The sequence below is a fragment of the Biomphalaria glabrata genome, chromosome 11, assembly GCF_947242115.1.
Source record: "Biomphalaria glabrata chromosome 11, xgBioGlab47.1, whole genome shotgun sequence".
Taxonomy (NCBI): domain Eukaryota; kingdom Metazoa; phylum Mollusca; class Gastropoda; family Planorbidae; genus Biomphalaria; species Biomphalaria glabrata.
This window is the reverse complement of record NC_074721.1, coordinates 40,112,820-40,130,349: the sequence shown is the minus strand read 5'-3', so window position 1 is coordinate 40,130,349 and position 17,530 is coordinate 40,112,820. Positions and strand designations below refer to the sequence as shown.

At 36.0% G+C, this 17,530-nt stretch overlaps 1 protein-coding gene across 1 annotated transcript; it reads right to left on the bottom strand.

The window, feature by feature from the left end:
- Positions 1-1,952: 1,952 nt before the first annotated feature.
- LOC106054930 (aquaporin AQPAn.G-like) lies at positions 1,953-15,966 on the bottom strand. Its single transcript, XM_056003951.1, has 6 exons — positions 15,047-15,966; positions 12,882-13,006; positions 9,481-9,613; positions 5,681-5,818; positions 4,920-5,000; positions 1,953-3,414 (listed from the first exon to the last, which is right to left on the bottom strand). Exons 1-6 carry the CDS (start codon positions 15,620-15,622, stop codon positions 3,217-3,219), a joined length of 1,251 nt encoding a protein of 416 aa, XP_055859926.1. The 5' UTR covers positions 15,623-15,966; the 3' UTR covers positions 1,953-3,216.
- Between the last annotated feature and the right edge of the window lie 1,564 nt (positions 15,967-17,530).

Genomic DNA, 17,530 nt, shown 5'->3' with positions numbered 1-17,530 from the left:
TTAAAAACAAACATAATTAAATGTAAATAAACCAAGAAACGAAACAAAGTTTACAAATACAAAAGCATAATTTTCCAGCATAATAATAAAGTTCATGCTTTCTATATACAATGTATATAATCAGTGTTGTGTTTGTTAATATTGTTTGCATTTATTTCATGCTAATCTTTGAAGTTAAATATTTTCATTTTGTGAATATTCTGTTTATATCTAGTTCTTGCATACTTAAATTCAATCTGTTTTTTCAGTCATGAAGTCATGCAAAATCATTCAGTCATCTTTTGTTCATGCAATATTTCTCTACATGCCTGTAAAACTCACCAATAAATGCCAAGAATAAAAAAAACTCTTGCCTATGTTTTAAATCAATAACACACTGACATGTATAAAACAATTTTACTACAAAACAAATTTGTTACAATGTAAAAAAAGAAACAGCAACAAACATCCCAGTTACAAACACAATAGCCGCGGCTAGAGCTCTACTTTGTCTATATTTCAGTTTGATATAAATATATATATATAGATACAAATATAATGTCAGTCAAAAGACTTCAACACATGAATCTGGTCATTAAATTAACAAAACAATGTGGACTAGTGGTCAAGATAAGTAACATCTTAACACTGAGATTTGGACAAAGTAGAACTCTGCCTGGGTCTTCTGGCAATATACTGGACACTTACAAACATTTATATAAGGCTCCATATCACTTAAAATAACATCCTAAAAACTGTATGTTGAAGAAACTTATTGGATATCATCTCCTGAACACAACAGGGGCTTAAGTCATCTTTGATGCTCAGACATAGAGTTTATATATATGACTATGTAAGACTTACAAAAGAAAAAAACAACTTGAAGCCAGAAACAAAATAAGAGTTTCAAAAACAGCTAATTAAAAGAAACAAACAAAACAAATATATTCGAAACAATTCTTTTTGATTAAATTTAGCTGACCTTTTGCCTCTCTTTTTAAAGCAAATCATTGCAGAACATTCATTCTCAATCACAATCCCAGTCACAATCCTACAGTCATAGCATCCTAATCATCAATTTTAATAAAATTACAAAATACCCGTAATTTTAAAAATTTTAAATCCTAAAATGCATACATCTTTATTGAATATATTTATTGATATATTTTTTTTTTAAATACATTTTATTTGAGTTTTACTTTGTGTTTTCAATTGTTCACTTTTAATTATTTATTTTTTTTATATTTTGTACAGGGTTTGATTACACTCACATCATCCATCATCATACATCCAATCATTGCACTTATATGCAAATAGTTTATTACCTATTTTATACTTTATATTCCATCTACTTAAAAGCCAAAAGCTTTAGATTAGAATACATAGGACCGACAGTATACAGTCAGTTATAACAATATTCAGTAAACTATAAGGTACCTTATGGAGTAGTCCAAAATAGTTTAATACCTGTTTTAATGTATTTATTTTATTCTAGTTAAAAGCCAATAGAAATATATTACAATGCATAGTGTTAACAGTATCCATTCATTTACAACAATATTCAGTTTACTAAAGGGTAACTTATGGAGTAGTCCATTACCTCAGGTGTGGCCATTTTGAACACAGCCTATGAAAGTGTATACACCCATTTGTATACATTTGTTTTGTTTCATATGTTTTACAAAGTTCCATGAGAAATAAAGAATAGTATGTCTTAGTTATACACCTCCCGCAGGAGAGAAGGGAATGGAAGTGGGCAAGGTTCCAACTCTGGGCCATGACAACAGCAGTCCAGTGTGACCAGGCAGCCATTTGCTGATGCTTTTTATAATTAAATGACTAGTTAGAAACTCAGGAATCTCTCAACTGAGTAACTGAAGGATATGGGAGAAGAAAGCTCCTTTTCAGACCTTTTAATCTCTAGGGCAGATATTGTTAAGGCCATCTGTTTTTTTTCAGCCAATAGTTAACAAGGCCAGAACAATGACTACTAGTCTTTAATTTCACAAACTAAAGTCAGGTACCCATTAGAGTTTGGTAGACTCAGGGGCACCCTAAAAATCTGGAAATTCAATACCCCAGTCTTCACTGAGATTCGAACCCAGGACTCAAAGTTCGGAAGCCAAGAGCTTAACCACTGAGCCACCACGCCCCTCAACTAAAGGATCTAAGGCTATTGAAATTCTAGAATACTCTGGTACTCACTTTGTCATTATGATTGTCCCCAGTTTGAACCCAGCCCATAGCCTTAAACCCCAGCAGGAGGTTGAAGTTTGGGGCATAAAAATATTTATTTCTGAAAGAACATCAAAAACAAATAAACAAACATGCCATCAGAGAGTAGCATATGGCATTGTTAACACTTATTCTTGTTTCTCAATTCTATATGTCATATAACATAAACACCATTGGAAGCCTCCAATGTCAGGCACCAGTGACAGTGTATGGGAAAAGCTTTTCTCAAAATTTCAACTTCGAGTAAAATAACATGAGACCTTTACCCTGACATGTATATTCTATTCATATACAAATGTACATATTGTGAGCCAACATAAGCCACAGAGAAACTAACTTACAATGTAATGATGTCCAAACATAAAAAGTGTTTACAGTAGTCAGAGAGCATTCACATAAATATTTATAACATGGGTCAAAACAAAATTTATTCAGCTTTTATAAATATTTATGTCAGTGACAAAAAGCTTAAAATCTAATATAAATTAAAAAATTTAAAAAAAAATAATAATATGTCTTTAAAACAATTAAGGCTTCAAAATATGAGTAGGATTCGACAAAGGTTAAAAATAAACATAAAATGTGTCCATTAGAAAGCAGGAAAAAGCCTGCAAATATTTTAATAAAACATTTACAGTAGAAATGTGTGTATATTTGTAGGGCAGGGAAAAAATCCCTTTTAGATTGATGACGTATGGCCTAAAATACAAGGCCTAGGTATAAAACCAGTGTTGCTCCACATCTGAGAAACTTTAGATCATTTGTAAAGAAATCCTCCTCCCAAGAATTCAGCTTTTCAAGTTCACAAAGAGTGAATTGTCACTTCAATCACCAAATTCTGTCAATTAACTTATAAATCACCACATTATGCTCATAGTCTCACTAATCACCAAGCTGCATTCAAATTAAATTTCTTTGGGGGAAAAAACCCATCAAACTCTTTTTTTTACTAGACTCTTTAGTTACTCCATGCTAAATGGAATATTTCCTTAAAAAAAACACTTAGACATTGGTTTCTGGAGTTTTTTCCAACTGAATGTGGAGCTTCTCTGGAGCTTTCTTCAACAGTGAGTGGTACTCTGTGTCTTTCTTTGGGCTGCAGCAGTGCACCAAACATTTAAAATTTGCCCCAACAGCAAAAAATTTGGCGTAGAGAAGTGCTCCGATAGCCCCTCCAATCAAGGGTCCAAGCCAGTAGATCTGTCAGAAATAGAAATAGTCAAGAAATTTTACTATCAAATCTATGAAGCAAATTGTAAGTTGTCTGTCTGTCTTTATGTATGTGCTATTAACAGAAATCAACATGGTTTTAACAAATCATAAAAAAAAAACGTGGCATGAATTGTTGTGGAGCCGTAGATTTTTTAAAAAAAATTTACAGTGCCCCCTCTGAATGAAGGTGGTTCTAAACTTTTAAAAAGTTAAAAAATTATTAAGTTGTATTGGCTGCCTGTGTTTTACTTTAAAAAGAAAATGTATTCAATGAATTTTTTCCTCTTATGTACTTAAAATAAAACCATTCTAGAGCAGAAAAATTAAATCTTTATGTAGAGCAACTTGATAAAAGTTTTTTTTTTTTTTTAGCTTTAGTTCTTAGCTAAGAACTCTAAACTGGTTGAAAATGAAAAGACATTGAAAAGAATACAGCCATGTTTCATTAGTTAAAAAGCACTCCAACAGATACATTTGAAGCTAAGGCGCCAACTTGCTTTATCTGACATAGAACTTAGAGAGCACCTGGTTGGATGAGACTTTAGAACTAGACAGCTGGAGGTCGCTTACAAAGACTTACATCTGAGACCAAAAGATAAGCCACTGCCGAGGACAGGCTTAGACGGTTAAAAGAGAATCTAAATTGACCACCGGTGAACAATGGTTATGCCTGCGCCACATGTGGCAAAATAGGTAGGTCGCAGCGTAGCCACGGGAAATACTGTATTTCTCATTAATCTTTGGGCACCAAGCCTTATTCTATTTGTAAATATTGAATTAAATGGTCATTTTTAAAGGTTACTCCATAATTATTATTATTTACAGTAAGAAGTATAGTTTAGGTAAAGCTCATCAGTCTCTGTAAAAAAAAAAAGTTTCCATTTCAGACCTTTTGGTCTATAGGGCAGATGATCTAAAGGTCATCTGATTCTGTGGCCTACGGTTAATGAGGGTGTCATGTGGCCAGCACAACGAACAACCGCCTTTACTTTTCCCCAACTAATGTCAGGTACCCATTAGAGCTGGGTAGACTCAGAGGCGCCCAAGGATCCCGAAATAAAAATCCCAGTCGTCACCAGGATTCGAACTCGGGACCCCCATTTCACAAGCCAAGCGCTTTACCACTCAGCCACCGCGCCTCCATCTGTCTCTGTAACTGATGGTTAAAGAGAGTGTCATGTGGCCAGCACAATGACCACCAAACTTTTACTTTACCCAACTAATGTCAGGTATCCTCTAGAATTGGCTCGTAAAAATAAACCAGTAAGCAAAATATTTTTTTAAAAAAGGTACCTTTACAGCCATATCTCTAAATAATGCAAGATTTATTTCCCTTTTTGGTATTAAATACAATTAATTAATAACAACTGTTTAATGAAAGGATTGGTTTAATTTTTTGATACATAAATGGGATGTGTGTGAAATAACGTCTTAAAAATTAAAAAAAAATAATTAAAATGCATAGGTAAAAAAAAAAAAAAGCTTGAACTCACCCACTGGTGACTGAAGTCTCCCATGACCACAGCCGGACCAACAGCACGTGCCGGGTTCATACACCCACCAGAACTTGGGGCCTGGTGAAAAATGAGATGCAAGAGCAATTAAGTTCTATCTTAAACATAGTGCACAATTCAAACTAACATTAAAAGGTAAAACGTTCCCCTTTCAGGCTCATCTGTCCAACAGTTAACGAGGATGTGGAGTAGTCAGCACAATGACTGTCTTTACTTTACCTAATTAATATCACGTATCCATCAACCAGGACTAGAATAACTTAAGTTCCCTCATTGAACCATTATTTACAAATAGAAAGACAAAATCTAATGAAATACTCAGACATAATTTCGTACAAGTGCTCCTTCTTCCCTAGTGCCACCAGAATCAGCAAGGAAACGACTTGACAGAGTTTAGGTAATTGATTAACATTCATAACTAGATTGAAACATTAAATGTGTTGGTCATAAGTAGGCCTATCTTCCTTTTTTAAAGTAACGTCTGTAATATGTATAAGATACCAAGACCCCCTCAATTTAGAAGCCAAGCAATGTACCACTCGGCCGCTAGGCAGCTTAAAAACTACAAATACTTATCAAAACTAAATAAGCCAAAAAGATCTTATCTTACTAAACAGCTTATGCACTTGTAGATTAGATAAGCTGTTCACAGTACCTAGCCATTTTAATAAAACTGCTTTCTGTTGTTTTTTTTAAATCTCACTAATAAACTAATCTTACGCTATAAATCATCAACCTACCCCAACTAAAACATTAGCGAAAATTGTGAGGCCAACTACAATGGGGATGGAACCCTTGACGTCAGTCCTGCCCTTGTCCACGTGAGCGATGATCACGAATACCAGGAACCCTGAGATCATCATCTCAACAACCAGAGCCTAAAACAAAATAAAAACAAAGAAAAACATTTTTAAAAATACATTTAAAAAACAACAACAATAAAACATAAAATGAATTTTGTTATTTTTATTTCACCTCAAATTGGGTATCGAACTCGTGATTTTGGCACCGTCAGATTCGTGATTGAACGATTCTGCCCATTAGGCTAGCGGTCGCTGTGTAAGAAACAATTTATTGGTACCTTCATTACACGTATAACTCTTTAGATCTAGTTTAGATCTAGATCTAATTTTAGACCTAGAATCTAGACTATGAGTTTATTAGATTAACGTAATAAATATAAGCAAAGATTAGATAATCTATCAATAAACTTAAAGCAACTTCAAATTTAATAAATATCTCAGTTATCGGTACGGCTGACTAAGACATGTTTTTTATTGAATAATTCCAATGATAGGCCTTTAAACGTCTGTATTTTATAAGATGCTCAAATTCTCCTGAACATTAATTTATTAAATTTATGAATCAATAATGCCCTTAATTCGGAAATGCTCGAAAGCGATAGTCGTTTCAAAACCAAACGTAGGATGTATCACCTGTCTGTCTGGTAAAAAGTTGGGGCACTTTAATTATTTCCCCCTCACCCAATCTCGGATTAATATGAAATTTTGCGCAATTATTTCTTTTACCTGACCACACGAGAATAATAATAATAATAAAAATGAACAATTAGTTAATTTAATATTCATTATTAATTATTTTGTTTGGTATTTTAAACAAGGGAAATAAATCGTACTTGACATATATGGTGGTGTAAGTTAAATTAGTTCCCTTGAGAAATCGATCCCTGGGTGAATTTTTTTTTAATGTATAAAAAAATAATGATGGTGTAAACATTCACTAAAATACCCCTTCTCCCCCCCCCCCTGTGGCCAACGAGCTAGTAATTTTCTTTTCAGCTATATAGATCAACTGTTAAAGTTATAAGTAAATCCATAGTGCCGTTTGTTGAGAACGGCTTAAATCTTAAGCCTTAACCTTTATGCCCGATGGTCAACGAGGTTGTCATGTTGCCAGCACAACGACCAACCGCCTTTACTTTGCCCCAACTAATGTCAGGTATCCATCAGAATTAAGTAGATTTGGGGGGGGGGGGGTCGTTTTAAAAAAATTCGAAGTCCTAGTCTTCATTTTATGATCTCATGTTTAATTCATGATGGTTGTTTATTTCGTTGTTTTATCAATAAGATCACGTGACTAAATGTTGTTTGTTTACGATTGGTGAATGAAGTCCATTACTGGGACACCTCGCTTCGGAAGCCAAGCGCGTTATCACTTAGCCGCCACGCCACCATCTCTTAAGTGAAAGAGTAATTTCTTCATTCCTTAGACAGACACTATCACTGTGAGCTCGGGTAAACGTGTCTTAATTTCATTAGAACCCGATTGCGTTGGTAGAAACAGAGGGAGAAAAAAGGGGGTGAGGTGGGGGGGGGGTTAAAGCAATATGACCAGAGGCGTTGATTCGTTTTAAGTTCGAGGAGGGGGAGGGTATTGAGAGTGTCAGGAAATGATATTGTTAAAAAGTATTTCTAATCGTTGTTTTATGGTATCGATTATAATAATATTGAAATTTCGATCTGTCGCGTTATAGCAATTACGAGCAAGCAAAACCTAGAGTGACGTCATTGACAGGCACAGGTAGGAGGGCACCTAGCACAGGTGCAAATCGATGAATTGGTCGCAGCTGGTACACCCTTTGTCTCTTTTTTTTTTTTCATGAAATCGTTTGGTCAGACAGGAGGCAGCCGGTTCTTCTGACATTGAATGCCGTTCTTTGAAAGTCCGCACTTAACAACTGATCACGTGTCACACCTTTGACGCTATTAGGTAAAAACCACGCGTGCTGCCAGAGGACGTCACGTGACAGTGCTATTTTTAACTACACGTCACTTTTGGGGGGGGGGGGGGGAACCAACGAATACAAGCTGCGACCGCGTCGTTTAAATATTACAGATATTACACTCGTCCTGTTCAGAGACGGAAGCGAATTAATTGCACGAGCAGACGAATTAGGTTCGAACCGGATTGATGGAGCCTGTTGAGATAAAAAAATAGGTCAAGACTATGCCGTTGATAACGGTGCCCTGTAATTGACTGTTGAAGATTGGCCTGTAAAATTATTTCACCATCATTTTAAATTCAAATATTGTTTTCAAAAGCTAAAGTATATACCACTTTTAAGAAGAACATTAAGACCTACTTCATTGACATTTCTTTTTGATTACTCTATAGTCAAAATTGTCACTGTAGTGTTTGTGTTTGTAATGTTATTACAGCGCCTTGAGCCTACATTTTGTAAAATTATTATTATTTTATTCACTGGTAATGATATATGTTTTTTAATTGTACTCGGTCGTAAGATCAATTAGCGTTCAAATAATTCAAATGCTAGGACAATTCGTGCAAGTGTTGCTTCTTGCCTGGTGTTATTAGAGCGTGGAAAGTAATTATTTTCTGTTTAGAGCGTCTGGCGTAATTTATAAGATAAGATAAGCCTTACATGTTTTTCCACGTTGGAAAACATATTCCTAAGATTAAAGCCTTCAAATCTGCTTCAAGTGAAATACAAATTATTATTTTTAGTCAAATTCAAATGAAATACTAATTATTATTTTTAGACAAAGAAAAATTAAATACATAGCAAAAAAAAAAGCAAAATTTTTTAAAAAATATATTTGTATATATCTTTTAAATCTCATTACCTTCACAAAAATATTAAAAAAAACAAAATTTTAAGTTAATTTTATGCAGATTGTTCACGGGCTACATTAAAACAATAATTGTTAGATCTAAAAGTCTAGTCCCACCAAGAACTCAACGGTCAGTAGTCACAAAATGGAAAAGAAAAAAATAATAATAGACCTAATTTTAAAAACTTCATGTACTTGAATAAGTTTCTTCGTTTATATATATTTTTTTTTACTCTGGTATTTCATTAACTTATTGGCCAATCTATTATATCAGTCACTTGACAGTCACTACAGCAGACAAAGGCTTTGTCTGTGATATTTGAGACAAAATTTGTAGGGCACATATGGTCTTGCGTATCCTCAGGAAATTCTATACCCTTCCTTGATCTCGTACTGCTAGACATTCGACTAATTATTTTCACATTAACATACCATACATTTTCAAGAAATTCAGTCGTATATACTTTTTAAAGACTCAATGGCTTGTACTCTAATAGTCGTAGTTTAATTAACATAATCGAAATATATAATTAGGGCTGGATTTAAGTGCATTCTCATTTAATTCTATGCCAAAAGTAATGTTTTCTGATGACAAACAAAAATGTTATTGAAGTTTAATCATAACAGGGCAGCATGTACATATGTCAAAAATGAACAATTCAGTCAGAACATGGAAAATAATTACGGAGATAAAGAGTTAAAGTATTGTCTGAAAAAAATATTTATAACAAAAGGTAAAGTTGTTGACCAGTATTTCCACTATTGTGGGGGGCCCATTTCTTGTGGAGGCCCATTTCTTGTGGAGGCCCATTTCTTGGGGAGGCCCATTTCTTGGGGAGGACCCCTGGGCATTAGCACCGCGTGCCCCTGCCCTTAATCCAGCCCTGTATGGTTCGTAACTGGGAATTTGGTGGGGAATCTTTATTCATTGTTGTATTCTGACTCACCTGTGAACTTCCCACTCCTGCGGGAGGGGCGATGACCCCGAGTGTCCCCGTCATGTTGGGGTGAACCAACTCCCTCAGCAGCATGGATCCGGTTATGGCGCCACAGCTTTGAAACATGATGTAACATAGCGCCCTAGAGAGGACAGAGAAGAAAGAAAGGTTGAGGACATTCCCTGGAACCACTGGTGCGTGACAGCGTGCTTTGTACCTACGTCACGCACTTCTGTAACTAATACTAATACCTTCGTAGGTTCAGTCACTTTTAGGCACTGAGAGGAAGGAGTCACTACACATTGATCTAACTGTGCATGACCTATACGTGTCCAACAATATCTCTATCTCTCAATCTCTCAATCTATCTAATCTATCTAATCTATCTAATCTATCTAATCTCTCTCTCTCTCTCTTCTCTCTCTCTCTCTCTCTCTCGCTCTCTCTCTCTCTCTCTCTCTCTCTCTCTCTCTCTCTCAGCTGACACTCCCATCATAAACGTTCCTGACGACACAGAAATCGTTGGCCTTATTGCAGAGGACGAAAATCTGTACCATTCAACAACTAACACTTTTTACCAATGGGGTATAGATAACTTTCTAATTTTAAATTTCAGAAAACTAAAGAAATGATAATTGACTTTAGGAAACATAAAGGCCATATTGCAGTAATTAAAATTAACAATTTAACCATAGAACAAAAACAAGAATATAAATATCTAGGAACAACCATCAACAACAAACTGAAATAGAGTGAACTTTGTCAAAACCTCTACACAAAAATTCACCAATGACTGTTCTATCTCAGAAAGCTAAGAAAATTTAACATCGACAAAACAATTATTAAACTTTTTTATACAGCAAACATCAGCAGTCTAATTAACTTTGCCATCACCTGCTGGTATGGTAATACTTCACTGGCACAAAGACCTAGACTAAATAGACTAATTAAAAAAGCATCGCATATCACTCAAATACAGCTACCATCTCTTGAAGAGCTTTTTCATGAAAGATGCCTTTCCAAAACACTCTCGATTCTTAAAGATAACCTTCACCCATTAAACCACTGTTACATAAGATCTGAACGAAGTGGTCGTCTCCTTTCCATTAGGACTAAAACAGAAAGATTTAAAAACTCCTTTATCCCACTATCGGTCAGAGTGTTGCAAGATCAGCTGTCGTCATCGAGAAGTACATAGAAGTAAAATTCATAAAGCGCTGGCTGTGAATGTGTATGTGTTTCGTGTGTGAACGTTGTTCGAATTTTTCATCTATATTGTTATTGTAAAGTAGTTTCGCTGATGTCAATTGTAGTCAAACTGAATTCCTATTTGATTGGATCAATAAAATTATCTTATCTTATATTTCGTCTTGGTTCCACGATGACCACTTATGTCATCAATGCCATGTCATCAATCAATGCTATACCTTGAAGATTTGTTATAGACGAACTCCAAGACAAACCAGGAAGGATCAAACATAGGAACTGGAAACTAACACAAATGTATTACACTTTAAACCTAAAGGGTCTTCCTTTAGTTCTTTTTATTGTGTCTAGACCAAAGGCAAACTTTTCTATATTGCTTTTATTCTTTACATTATGTCAGCCATACGAAATCTTCCATTCTGTATATGATGCCAGCTATAAGAAATTTTCCAATCATTACATACATATCTCAATAAAGTGTGTTGGTGGTCTGGGGATAATTTGTGTAATAGATCTATCATCTACCCAGCTATTTAAAAATATTTATAAAAATGAAAGATATAAAATACTTTCACATAATTTAACATTTTTTTCTTTTTGTCTTTTTTCTTGCCAAATTTAAAATTTATAATAGTAAAAACAAATCATTTGAGATCATTTTTGATTATCTGACTTTAAGTGGGCCTAATAAAGATTTTTTTTCTTTTTCATCGATCTCATTTTTAAGTGGAAGGACACAGATAACTTGGCCTGTATCTGAGACGGACTGCGGAGTGATTTCCAGATCAGGAAGTAGGCAGTAGCTTGTACCATGTACTTTAAAAAAATGTTAATTTTAGAGAGTGTAGGTTTTAAAAAAAAAAACTAGAAATCTAAGTCTGTCACAGACACGACAATAGTTAAGCGGCTTAATCTATCCTAAACTTGTGGTGTCACGCATTCCAGAGGTCTTAAGATAGAAAGCGTGCTTAGAAATAGACCAGGATTTGTCTAGTAAACACCTGAGTTTGCAATAATGAAAATATTTTTAAAAAGTTTCTATATTTGGATTTGTTCCAAATACATGTCTGAGTTTGGTGGTGTTTTTAAAAATGAGCGATCTCATGATATACAGTATTACAACATCTCAACAAAGTCTAAAATAAATTCCACTTATCTTATTCATGGTAAACCAGTAACACAGACTAAAAATGCAACTAGGAGTTAAAATAAATGAAACAAACCTATCATGCAATCCCCATGTTGATGAAATTATTAAAAATCATGCAACGTAATAGGGTTTATTAAACGACATTTCTACATATCAAATAAGAACATAAAACTGAATTAAATGGCTAGGCCAATAATAAAATATGCATCCTTTGTTTGGGACCCTCAACTCAAGAAAACATTAAGAAACTGGAACTGACACAAAATAGAGCAGTGAGATTCATAGCAAACGAATATTCACATTTGACTAGAGTAACGGCTTTAGTAAAATCACTAAATTTAGAAAGCTTTCTAGACAGAAGACTTAAAAGTAAAGTAGCAATTATACATAAAACACTGAACCATAATCTTCAAATACAAAATTTAATAAAATACTCAGAAAGACACAAAGATAAAGGCACATCCTTAGTTCTATATGCTATGACAAATGTGCACAAATGCTCCTTCTTCCCTAGTGCTATTCGTGCATGGAATGGGTTGCCTGAATCAGCCAGGAAAACCAATGACCTGGCAGAATTTAAGTCATTGATTAACATCCATTACTAGATTGACCTAGGAGCACTCGTAATAAGCAATCCTCATCTTATTTGAAGTAACGTCTGTATTTGATAAGATGAGATAAGATAGGAGTGACAAAAAAATCAACAAGATTATTAGTTTCTAAATATCGCAAGCGGGACGACATGGGGCAACAATGATCTAATAGACACGCTTGTACATTCAATGTACTTTAAAAGGTAATTATGTTCCGACATGCTAACATTCTGGTATATCTCGGTTTTTTAGTTCTATCTATATGGTGGGGAAAGAGGGGGGGGGGGGTCCACAACTAATGGTCAATTTGACCTAATTTGGTCTCCAGCATGTTTCATGAGCTTGCGAGATTCAAACAGGCACGCTATCGTTTTCACGCTCTGTCACTCACAAGACAGCCATGTCCAGACAGCACGTAGTCCCTTCACACGTCCGTTCTCCTCCCTAGCCCCTTTCCTTACCTCATAAGACTGATCTGCCTGAGGACGGCGAACCCAACGGTCACGGCTGGATTGACGTGACCTCCACTAACATTGGCCAGTGCGCTGATCAGGACACCCAGGAACATTCCTCCTCCCAATGCGTTCTGGAAACAGTCATCAGAAGTATTACATAATGATTTAGGATTGAAAATGATGGCACCTTAACTAATTGCACAGATAATACAATAAATACATATATTTCAACGTTTTTTATTTGGTAAACATTAAATCAATAATGATAAACTAAATTAATTTCCCTTGTGGGTATAAAACAAAATAATTAATTGACTGGTTCATATGTTGTATTGATTCAGGCCTTGTCTATGCCAAGAAATTGCGCGAAGTTTCAACTTGGTCCGAGATTGTGCGAGAGATATAACGTGTACACACTTTTTTTACCAGACAGACAGACAGAGTGACGTGATATAAGCTTTTGAAAAAAAAAAGAAGATTGTGAAATATTTTTCTAGAGGAAGAGAGAGATTTGAACAAGATGTGTAAACAAGAAGACATTTCGAATGTTCAATCTTTAAATGTTATTTCCTAAGTGTTTGTTTAAAGTTCTAATTCTACTCAAAGATAACATAGAAGACTGAAAAGTCAACATACACATTAAGAAATCAAGTTGACTAGGCGGTGGCTCTGATAGCTATCGAAGTGTAAGCAGAGAGACAAGGGGACACTATTCTTACTTGACGAACCTAAATGACTACCGAATTTAAAAGATTTAAAATCATATTTCAATTAAACATACTCAGGACGCACCGTAACTATACAAATCAGTTAGTTGGTAAACATTACTAAAACCCACATCCGCATTGACTTTTGAAATAATTCTCACCTCACACTCTCTCTCTCACACACACATACACACACACAAAGAGATATATCAAAAGGAGAGCTCAGCCTTGTCAGTCCTCTACCCAGATCCGCCTGTGCTTGGTCCCACATACCCATGCCCGGTATTCCACGTGCTTTCATAGATCTTGACTAACACTTGACACATACGGGAGGGGGGGCAACATATTAGACGATTTTTCATATTTGGAGAGAGGTCGATCTCATCTAGTTAAACTAAACTTAAGGTTAAGCGTGTTATTTAATTGAAATTTTAAACAAAACAACTTAAAGAGTCATTGATAATCCTTGTAGTGACGCTAATCAGATCACCTCTGTAGCGCCCCTCTCCAGGCTAAAACATAACACACATGGTCTAACAGTACATTTACATAGGTAACATGTCACACACACGCACATGCCTGGAGGGGAAAGATCTAGATCTACTTATAGACCAGTGTGTGTGTGTTTGTGTGGAAGTTTTGAGGCATGGCTTAAGTTCGACTTAATTTTTTGTAACGTGGTCTATTTCAAAAGAAACCAATCCCGTCAATAAATGACACGGTACTATTTCTTTTAATGTAGGGCGATACTGCGTTTCTCGTCATAAGTCCATTACCAGATGTGATCACATTATGGTACAATACAGTATAGTAGAAGTTCCCCCTTCAGACCCTGCGATCTATAAGGCAGATGATGTAAAGGTCATCTGGTTCTGTGTCCCACGGTTAACGAGGGTGTCACGTTGCCAGCACAAACGACCAACCGCCCTCACCCTTTCCCCAACTAGTGTCAGGCACCCATTTGAGCTGAGTAGACACAGAGGCGCCAAAAGATCTCGAAATTATAAATCCCATTCTTCACCAGGATTCGAACCAGGGTTCCCCGGTCCGGATACCAAGCACTGTACCACTAAAAAAAAAAAGGATCTCCCACAGTACAATATGGTATAACAGTATATTGTACAAAGACAAAAAAGATATACGTGTGAACAATTCAGGGGAACAATTTTTTTTTACATGTATTTTCTTATTAGAAAAATGCATTAGATAATTTTTACAGTAACTTTAAATTCAACAGTATATTGATGTGTCTAAAAGATCTACATTAATCTTAAAAGTGACGTGCATGAAAATTTTGAACTAGAATTAAAACGTTTTAAAAATACTTTTACTTTATCGTATTTTTCTAAAAAAAAATATTTTTTTAAAGTTTTCTTCTTTACACTAATAACTTTGCCGTTTTATAAAGACTACATTGTTTTATCCATCTTTTTATCGTAAAGACTTTTTGAGGCGCTGACTCACCTGTAGCAGAGGCGGCTCAGGTGTTCCGGGCATGTGGAGGCCCATCCCAATGGCAAAGAAACAAAGGAGCAGGCAACCGACAAACTCCGCCAGACAGGCACGCCAGAAGGAGATGGACGTGATGTCATCAAACTCCGTGTTCAGGAAGGTCAAGCACCAGCCGAACCTTTTAACAAATCTGGTCAGGCTGGAGTCTGGCCTCTTGATGCTCCCCGCATCTGACGTCATGGTCATCTTCTCCAGAAGTAACGGCCCGTCGAACTTGTTCATGTCCAGCTTGTAGATCTTGTCGCCGTTCAACACGACGGGGGCCCTGGACTGAGACGGCTTGGCCTGGACGGGCTCCTCCTTTTTGTCCGGTGTCCCGGGCTCCGGGAAGACCTCCCTCACGCTGATCCTCTTCTCAATCTGGGGTCGGTGGATGGTGAAGGGGTCGGTGTTGTCGTAGTTGACCCTGTTGATGGCGCTGACGCTCTGGACGGTGTCCCCGTTGTTCCAGAGGAGCTCGTCCAGGTCATCCCCGGACCCGTCGTCGTTCCTCTTCTTGTGGTGCTGATGGTGCTGGTGGTGGGTCATCTTGTCCCGCTAAACGATGGCACGGGTAACCTCCTCAAGTCCAGCAAAATCCTCACTCCAAAGAACCGCTAAAATTACTTACGTTGATTGCCAATAAGGCTTGAATTGAGAAATAATAACTCCCAGCAATAGAATAACAACAAAGTAGATCTGGCGATGTTAAATTTCGATTGAAATCTCAATCCAATGGGAAACACACACAGAATAACGGATATATTGAATATTCCCTTTTACAAGATTAGCGAGACTTCACAGCTTTAAAGTGATCTGATGGCTTTCAACAAAAAACACACGCACACAGGTGCGTTCAAAAGCAAGCGTTACACTCTATGATTAAACCTCGGCCTGGTTAGTCTCCCCTTTTATAAAGGACAAAAACATGTCAGCGGTTCTCAACTCTTTTTTTTTTAGCTCCGCGAATCCTTTTTACAATGGCAAGTATGCCGCCACCCCTGATCGTAATTATTTTAATTATTTTCAGTTTATTAAACAAACGAAAAAAAAAAGACCATTCCGTCAAAACTTTCAAAAATGTATTGCCAATAAATAAAATTATGTTAACAAAGAATGTAGCAAGATGTTAAAGTCAAATACAATTTATATAAACAAAAAATTAAACTACCGCGTTAAAGAATGGATTTTTTGAGAACATTTTCGACGAAAAGTCGTTGATGATTGCGCTGAAACCTAGCTCCCGGAATAAATCGAATTTTTTTTTTTTTTTTAAATCCATACTGTGGGGGTCCTCTCTTGTGGAAGTACTGGGGCAGAAGCCCCACCTTCTTTCCCCTAAATGCATCCCACCATGTTCAATACTATTGAGACCGTGAGCATGTATCTGTTTACAAGATCAGGAATTCTCGGGAGAGTCTTTGCAAAATCACAATGTCATCTCCAGCATCGTCAGTTTCTGTATTTAGACTTGTAACAGGCTGGTAGCTCATGTTTTGTGAAAAAAACAACTATTATTTTATATATACCTAAAAGTAAAGTCTACTTTAACACCTTGCAATCTATAGAGAAGATGATGCTAAAGTCATGTTTCTTTGGCCAATGATTAACAATCAGGGCGTCATGTGGCCAGCACAACTAAAGTAAGGTACCCAATAGAGTTGGGTGGACTCAGTGGTGCCAAAGACCCCGAAATTAAAAAATCCCAGTCTTCACAGGATTCGAACCCGGGACCGCCAAGCGCTCAGCCACCGCGCCTTTTACATTTTGTTTGACAATTGTCAATTCAAATGCACATTATATATGCACATTTCTTCAAGGTAAATAACAGAGAAATAAAAAAAAAATACTTTAAATAACAAGGCTATTAAAAGATGGCGCATTATTAATTATGGGGGAAGTCGATTTTCAGTTATCTGAGGACGTCACCACAGATCAATGATTCCGAAATGGCGAATCTTTTTACGCATTAATTTGCATTAATTTAACTCTTTCTCTCCTAAATGACAATGCCAACGTTGGTTTGACCTCATCAAATTAAATTAGTGTTTGCTTGTATAAACTTGACTTTGTGTTCTATAAAAAGAGAATGAACTCCCCTTTAATTCTAGACCAAATCAAACACATTCCGATTTACAAACGACAAAGCCATTGATGCTTAATTATAACAAGCTAGTGAAATGCTAATGAGCATAATGAAGAATTACGTCGGGACGTGGAAAATAATTACGGAGAGAAAGAGTTAAACTGTTAAAAAAATAGTTATACTGCTACAATTAAAATGTTTTGAATCATACTGCATTTGTTTACAACATTTATCCTTGAATGACAAAACATTTCATGAGAAAAACTTGGTACAATGTGAAATGTTTAAGCTAGACAAAAAAAAAAAAACACATTACCACTAGCAAGTTGTCACTCGATCCCCAAGGTTGAGAATCCCTGGTCTAAAGGCTA